Source organism: Globicephala melas, chromosome 7 (genome assembly GCF_963455315.2).
Source record: "Globicephala melas chromosome 7, mGloMel1.2, whole genome shotgun sequence".
NCBI lineage: Eukaryota > Metazoa > Chordata > Mammalia > Artiodactyla > Delphinidae > Globicephala > Globicephala melas.
This window is the reverse complement of record NC_083320.1, coordinates 32,918,755-32,926,756: the sequence shown is the minus strand read 5'-3', so window position 1 is coordinate 32,926,756 and position 8,002 is coordinate 32,918,755. Positions and strand designations below refer to the sequence as shown.

General features: G+C 46.1%; 1 protein-coding gene across 1 annotated transcript in view; it reads left to right on the top strand.

Moving 5' to 3' along the window:
- The first annotated feature begins 5,531 nt into the window (after positions 1-5,531).
- The window catches only part of FAM117B (family with sequence similarity 117 member B), an 89,819-nt gene continuing 87,348 nt past the window's right edge, over positions 5,532-8,002 (top strand). Inside the window, exon 1 of the mRNA XM_030854396.2 lies at positions 5,532-6,321. Within this exon, the coding sequence (XP_030710256.1) occupies positions 5,721-6,321 (601 nt within the window). The 5' untranslated portion in view covers positions 5,532-5,720. The remainder of the gene's footprint in view (positions 6,322-8,002) is intronic.

Genomic DNA, 8,002 nt, shown 5'->3' with positions numbered 1-8,002 from the left:
TCAAAAATAGTACAAAGAGTATGCATAAAAAAGAACATCTTCTTCCTACCCCTACCCCTCCCAGTTCCTCTTTTCAGAGGCCAGTTTCTTTGGGAGAATTTCCAGAAATACTCTATGCATGCACATACAAGCATGTGCATAACTATAACCCTTAAAGAGAAAAGAAAAGAAAAGCCTTATTGGCAGCGCACACTGTTCTATACCATGCCTTTGTTCATTAATGTTTCTTTTAATACACAGATCAAAGAGTTTCTGAAAAGATACAAAACTGCTGGTATAGTGGGAATCACATCTCTGACAGCACAACATCAGTGAACAAAGAGAGGAGGGAGCGAATACCTTGCTTTTGGGAAATGGAAAAGGCCATATGAAGTTTCAGCTGAGTCTTGATGGAAAAGCTCGCATGGCAGAAAAGTATTACACTAGAAGATTGTTTTAAGTGGTAATACACACCAATCCCAAACCTAATTTCTTGGTTTTTCTTTTTTCTTTCTTCACAGCATATGTTAATTGGTGGGTACAATATATCCAGAGCAGCTGCTAGTCTGTTGAAAGTCATCCCTGCTATGTTGAAAGCATGCTGGAATTTGAGTCAAAAGACCTGGGTTCTAGTTTTAGGCAAGCCATATAACCGCTTTAGTTTCCTTATTTCTATAATGGGGATACCACGTACTTGTCTTTCTTACCAGGTTTTGAGACCATATACTGAACTAGAGTACCATCCTAATGTGAAAGCAAATTGTCTTTGGAGTCTAAGAAACATAGGTCTGAAATTACTGTTTTGAAGCTATGAATGGTATAGTTGCTAAGTACCTGCTGTTTGCCAGACACTATCCTAAGTGAGAGGATATAAGGGTGAACAAGACAGACAGGCACTTAAATTGTTTTTGAGCATTTATTGTGTGCCAGGCTCTGTGCTAAGGCTGAGAAGTAGTGGTTAGTCCTTTGGTGGTCTTATTTGCTCACATAGCTACAAATAACAACTGTATGTGAAAACTCTCAAATTTATACTCCTGGACTGACGTTTCTGAACTTGACTCTTAAATATACAATACCTGGGTTTCCCTGGTGGCGCAGTGGTTGAGAGTCCGCCTGCCGATGGAGGGGACGCATGTTCGTGCCCCGGTCCGGGAAGATCCCACATGCCGCGGAGCGGCTGGGCCCGTGAGCCATGGCCGCTGAGCCTGTGCGTCCGGAGCCTGTGCTCCACAACGGGAGAGGCCACAGCAGTGAGGGGCCCACGTACCGCAAAAAAAAAAAAAAAAGAAAAGAAAAGAAGAGTGACCAAGGAGTAGTCAGAGGGGTAAAAGTAACACTGGAATGTGTGGTGCTATGGAAGGCCTTTAGGAAATGGTCTAAGACAAATGTCTCAGTGAATTAGCAGTCAGATTTTAAGCAGAGAATATCACTCAGCAATTTAAGTTCTGATCATCCTCCCCCTTTATTAGGAAATTGTATATCAACATATCTTAGGGAAAAAACACCTCCCCAACTCGCACCTTAAAATTACTATTTTATTTTCGTATCAGTATTTTATCTTCCAGTATGTATTTATAATGCATAAACATTTTTGCATTGTTGTAGCTACAATGGATGCATAATTTTTATTTTTCCATTTTAAAGTGAAAGGAACTTAATGACTTCATAATTATCATTTTAGTGGCTGTTTAATATTCCATTCAATGACATTTTAGAGATCTGTAAAAAGATATGGCTGGTTCTACTAAAACTATAGGAAGAAGAAAAAAAACTACAGGAAGATAAACTTTTTCTCACAACCCATCCTCCTTTACCATTAACAAGATCATTTAAAATAGTTAAAGAAGCACAGAAGCAAATGAGCCTATCAATCAATAATTTTGTCTTCTGGAGTTTAAATACATATAAACCAATGCCAATATGTTGCTTCTTCAACTTCATACGGTCACATTTCAACTCTGGAGAGATAACGGAAAATTTGATTATATCCTAAGAAGAACAGGGTTAAACCACAGAGAGACATATTTATTTCGTTGATCCTTGAAATACATGGACTTTCTTCTTTCTTTTTTTTAATAGTGTTTATTTATTTTTACCTGTTGACAGTTTGCTTTATTTATTTATTTATGGCTGTGTTGGGTCTTCGTTTCTGTGCGAGGGCTTTCTCTAGTTGTGGCAAGCGGGGGCCACTCTTCATCGCGGTGTGCGGGCCTCTCACTATCATGGCCTCTCTTGTGGCGCACAGTCTCCAGACGCGCAGGCTCAGTAATTGTGGCTCACGGGCCCAGTCGCTCCGCGGCATGTGGGATCTTCCCAGACCAGGGCTCGAACACGTGTCCCCTGCATTGGCAGGCAGACTCTCAACCACTGCGCCACCAGGGAAGCCTGGACTTTCTTCTTAAACTAGCAAACTGAAGATCAATATATCACCTTGACGCACATTGTTCTGAATCTTCACCAACAGATAATGAAATCAAGGGCAAGAATAAATGATGCTTTTATGTATTGCCATTAAGACTTAAAAATGGACTGAAGAGTTCTAAGGTATCCAAGTGAGTTTTTTTTTTTTTTTAAGTATTCTTTGATGACTTCATACCTTCAGAGTTTCATTTATGTCATCATAAAAATCCTATAGTACAAAGGGGGCAGAAATGGTTAAGACCTGATTTAGTTGAAGTGGTCTCATTTGTTTGTTTAAAGATTAGCCCTAAATTAATGATTAAGCTATCAAACAAGACGAAAAAGAGGGATTTTCTGGAGCTGCAGTGTTTGAGTTTCTGTAGGAAATATAACAGAAGCAAAACGTGAACTTGTGATTGAGCCAAGGACATTTTATTTCTTTGATCTAATGAACTTCTGTGCTGAAATCAGTACTTTAGCTCAGAAAAGCTAAACGTCTTTTGTCACCAACAAACAGGTCTCTAGTTTGGTGACATCAAAAGTAATTGATCAGCAGCACTATTTACAATAACCAAGACATGGAAACAACTTAAATGTCCATTGACAGATGAATGGATAAAGAAGATGTAGTATATAGATATAGATATAGATACACACACACACACACACACACACACACACACACACACACACAATGGAATATTACTCAGCCATTAAAAAGAATGAAATAATGCCATTTGCAGCAACATGTATGGATCTAGAGATTATCATACTAAGTGAAGTAAGTCAGAAAGAGAAAGACAAATACCATGATATCACGTGTATGTGGAATCTAAAATACAACACAAATCAACATATCTACGAAACAGAAACAGAGTCACACACATAGAGAACAGACTTGTGGTTGCCAAGGGGCCATGGGTGGGAAGTGTTGGGAGTTTGGGATTAGCAGATGCAAACTATTATATGTAGTATGAATAAACAACAAGGTCCTACTCTATAGCACAGGGAACTATATTCAATATCCTGTGATAGGGCTTCCTTGGTGGCGCAGTGGTTGAGAGTCTGCCTGCCGATGCAGGGACACGGGTTCGTGCCCCGGTCTGGGAAGATCCCACATGCCGTGGAGCGGCTGGGCCTGTGAGCCATGGCCGCTGAGCCTGCACGTCCAGAGCCTGTGCTCCGCAATGGGAGAGGCCACAACAGTGAGAGGCCCGCGTACCGCAAAAAAAAAAATCCTGTGATAAACCATAATGGAAGTGAATATGAACAAGAATATATATATATATTATACATATATAGATATATAAAACTGAGTCACTTTGCTGTACAGCAGAAATTAACACAACATTGCAAATCAACTATACTTCAACAAAATTTTTTTGAAAAAGTAATTGATCTGGAAGCCTCAGACTCTAGGGCTGCTGAACTCCCTCAGTTTAACTCAATAAATCTGTGTTGAGTTCCTACTTTTGTGCAGGACAAAGCGTTAGACACAGCTTCTAGGACATCCTTATTTAAAGGCTTATCTTCTCTCTTACCCCTTTGTTTAAGACTAGCTTTAGCTCTCTGCACAGATCTTGTTGGCAGTTTCCTTCTTCCTGTCTAGGGAGAAGCTGCTTTTGTCTTCATTCCAGGTTGTGTGGATGGGTAGTGATGTCAGGTCTATCTAGAGCACCAGCCAGCTTAAGGAAGGTCCTGGGATAAGGGCTTGCGGACTCTTTTTGTGGTAGAGGAGAGAGGAGGAATTCGTGATAAGCAGAGATGCGGGCCTCTGAATCACATGGAGACTCAAAGTATTGAGTACTTTCTACGCACCACATTCTCATTTAACCCTTGGTTGATAAACGGTTGTATGAAGGAGATGGTATTGTTTAACTGCATTTTACAGATAAGGAAACTGCCTAGTGACTTATCCAAGGCCACAGAGTATGTGGTGGATCTGAGATATGAATCTGTTTTCTACGTCCTCAAAGGCTCTCCACCACAGTGCATGGGGCCCACTAGAATTTCAGGTCCAGAGCAAATTATACTGGGCCCGCCACTCCCATGTTTTTACAAGACAAAATCTGTCTAGAATGTATATCTAATAAAGTAGTAAAGGGAAAACAGGTCATGGACAGGCAGTTTATAGCCTGAGAAGTGAGTATGTGGGCTACGGGTCCACCTTAAAAAATTTTTTTTGTCTTGATAAGAAGTCTCTAAGGTTATTTTAGAACTAGTGTTACTGAGTTCTTGCCCATAGTACAAGGACCTGTTTTCTCCACTAGACAAAAATACGAATGGCTGGTCCAGTTTTGTCTCAAATAATGATCGTGAGGATAAAATAAGGCCCTTTGAAAACTATGGCACTTAAAACTTTTAGGCAGCAGCATCTTTCCAAGGTATCAGGGAACTGTGAAGTAGCTGATTAAAATAAATTCTTGATTACTTGAGATACAGGAGATATAGCAGTAGCATTTGGTAACTGGACTTCATAGATATGATCTAAAACCGCATTCAAACCAGCAATTTTAATCTTTCTGAGATTTGGCTCTTTGTAGAGCTTAAAAAAAAAAAAAAAAAGACGAGGCGTAAAATGCCAGTAAGATTAATTAAATTTCTTTTCCTTTGAGCCCTGTCCAAACGTTCACGGAATTAGGACAGAACACAAAGATTAAGAAAAAAAAGCCAGAAAGAGACGCACGTACACGGACTGTGCCAGTCAATATTGAGGTAAGGAAGTGAGTTTTGGGGGAAAGACCTCAGACTTCCCTGGGGACCGCTTTGCTTCGGGACAATTCCCTTTGGCGATATTCCAGAATCTGAGTCCCCAGGGCTCCCCCCAGTGGGAAGGGGAAGATGCGCGTGGCCAGGCGCGCGCGTACGCGTGTACACTCACGTGTACACTCACACACGCGCGCGCGCACCCTACACATACACTCAGCCTGTTTCCTCCGCGCCTCCTCCCCCCGGGGGGCGGGTCTCTTTCTCTTTAAAGAGCAGAAGGTCTCCTCGCAAACCCAGGCTCTCTAAGGCCCCGGGGGCCCGGGGCCCGAGCTGCTTGCAGCCAATGGGCGCGGTGGAGCGGCTCGAGCGCGGCTGACGCTGCACCAATGGGCGCTCGCGGGGGGCGGGGGCAGTGGAGGAGACACTATTGTTGATGAGGAGGAGCGGCAGCGGCGGCGGCGGCTGCACCATCTCGTTGCTGCCGGTCGCGGCCCGGGCGCCCCCCGCACCCCGAACTCCGGCTTCGTCACCCGGTCGCGGGGGCCTTCCATCCGGTCTCGAGAATCCTCCCCTTGCAACCCAACAACAACAAAACCCCACGTCTCGCCCAGTCACCGGGGAGGGGGGGAACCATGTCCCAGCGGGTGAGGCGCAATGGGTCCCCCACGCCGGCCGGCTCCCTCGGGGGCGGTGCGGTCGCCACGGCCGGGGGATCCGGGAGCCGCCTGCAGCCCATGAGGGCGACGGTTCCGTTCCAGCTGAAGCAGCAGCAGCAGCAACATGGCAGCCCCACGCGGAGCAACGGCGGCGGCGGCGGCAACAACGGCGGCTGCTGTGGTGGCGCCTCAGGCCCCTCGGGCGGCGGCGGCGGCAGCAGCGGGGCCCCGCGCACTGCCTCGCGCAGCACAAGCCCCACTCGGGGCGGCGGGAGTGCGGCCGCGCGCACCAGCCCCACGGTGGCCACGCAGACGAGCACGTCCTCGACGTCCACGCGAGGCACCAGCCCCACGCGCGGCGCCGCGCCCGGGGCCCGCGGGAGCCCCCCACGGCCGCAGCCCCCGCCGGCGCTGCTGGGCACCGTGTCGTCGCCTTCCTCGTCGCCCACCCACCTGTGGACAGGCGAGGTGAGCGCGGCCCCACCCGCAGCCCGCGTCCGGCACCGGAGGAGGTCCCCGGAGCAGAGCCGAAGCTCCCCGGAGAGGAGGAGCCCGAGCGCCCCTCTTTGCAAAGCAGGTACGTGCTGGGGGCCGCGCGAAGAGGGGAAGGCGACGGCGGGAAGGGGTCCCGGGCGCGCGCCGCTACCGCGCAGGGACTGCGGCGCTGCCGCGGAGCCGGGGTGGCCGGGGGGCGGGGCCGGGGCGGGGCCCGGGAGGTGCGGCCCAGCCTTGTCCGGGCCATCCCCGCGCCTCCTGCGCCGCTCCCTCCCCGGCCGTCTCATTCATGCCTCAGTCGGCCCTACGTTGGTGCCCGTCCCTGGAGGTGCAGCCGCTAACCTTGTGCTTGGCCTGATGTGTTAATGATAAACCTGGGTTTCTGGCCGCCCGCTGGTTACTGCTTACCCTCCCTTGGGGGTGAGGCTGAGTGGTTTGTCACTTCAGTGACATGGTTAATGTTAGTATGGCACATATCTGCTGCTAAGTATTTGTCTTTCACAGAACAGTTTCAGATTTGGGGGATTTGAGTGCACTAGCATAGCAGGTTTGGTTGGGGGTCCCTGAACAGACATGAGGCTCGGAGCATGTTAGCATTTACTAAGATTTGCTAAGTGGGTAGCAAGAAGTGAGAAGTAAGTTAAGCAAGATTCCTTTGGGGGGTTTATGGGCTTTGTATGAGGCTCTGGTGTATGTCTGTTACACTGATTTTGTGTTTAGGATGAAAACCATTTTTTTTTTTAAAACAAGATCCAAGATTTGTCTCCCTGTTATTACTTTAGGGACCTAAAAATCGTTTTTCTCTAGACTTGGGAGCTTTTTTGGGGGAAGTCCTGAATGGAGCTCTTGGGTTCCTTGGGAGTCATTCATAAAGAGGAACTCAAAAGAGGACTTCATATTGTGGAAATGGAAAGAGAAAAAATTTATCATCTGATTGCCTTCGTGTTAGAATCCACTGAAAAGAGAAATGGGTGGTTTTTAGCTTACGTATTAATACTGCCAGCGTATACCTTTGTCTTTCACTGTCTCGGGAATTTCTGTTAGAATCTTTAGGCAGAATGGCTGGATATTTCAGGAAACTTAGTACAGTACTTCCTAACGAAATAGAACAGATGAAGTGGTTTCAAGGGTTCATTCAAAAAATGCAGGGAGTGGGATGAGTCTTTTCTACTGTTTATTTTATCAAAGATTTTAGACAATGGATATTTTCTGGGAAGAGAATTGCCCTGAAGAATGATCAATAGTGTTTTCTGACTAGAAAAAGAATGCTGTTTTAAACCTTCTGAAAATGCAAAATGCTTTTTTTAAACTTTGTTAAAAGAACCCCCTCTTCCTCCAATAATAGCTATTGCTTACTGAGCTCCTCCTTATGGTGGATGATTTACCTACAGGATCTCATTTTAACTCTCACAGGAGGTTTTGAGAGGTGAAGTAACTAGTGGTGGAGTGGATATTAGGTACTCCAAAACCATGTCTTTTACATTATATCAAGGAGGTAGTAGCTTGATGTGTAAGATAGAACCTGGGAAATACATAACATACCAAAGTGACATATGTGTTTAGGTTTTGAAGCAACTCTTAGAGGTATCTGGTGGACATAATTGCTTCAGTTTGCATTCAACCTTCTGGAGCTGACATTGTGTGGCAGGTGGAAGGGAAGGAGAGCTACTTAAGTGGTCAGTTAAGATGGAGGAAGGAAGTGGTGACCCCAGTCTGATAACAGAATCTGGCTACCCTCTCAACTATTTGACCTTTAAAGAAGC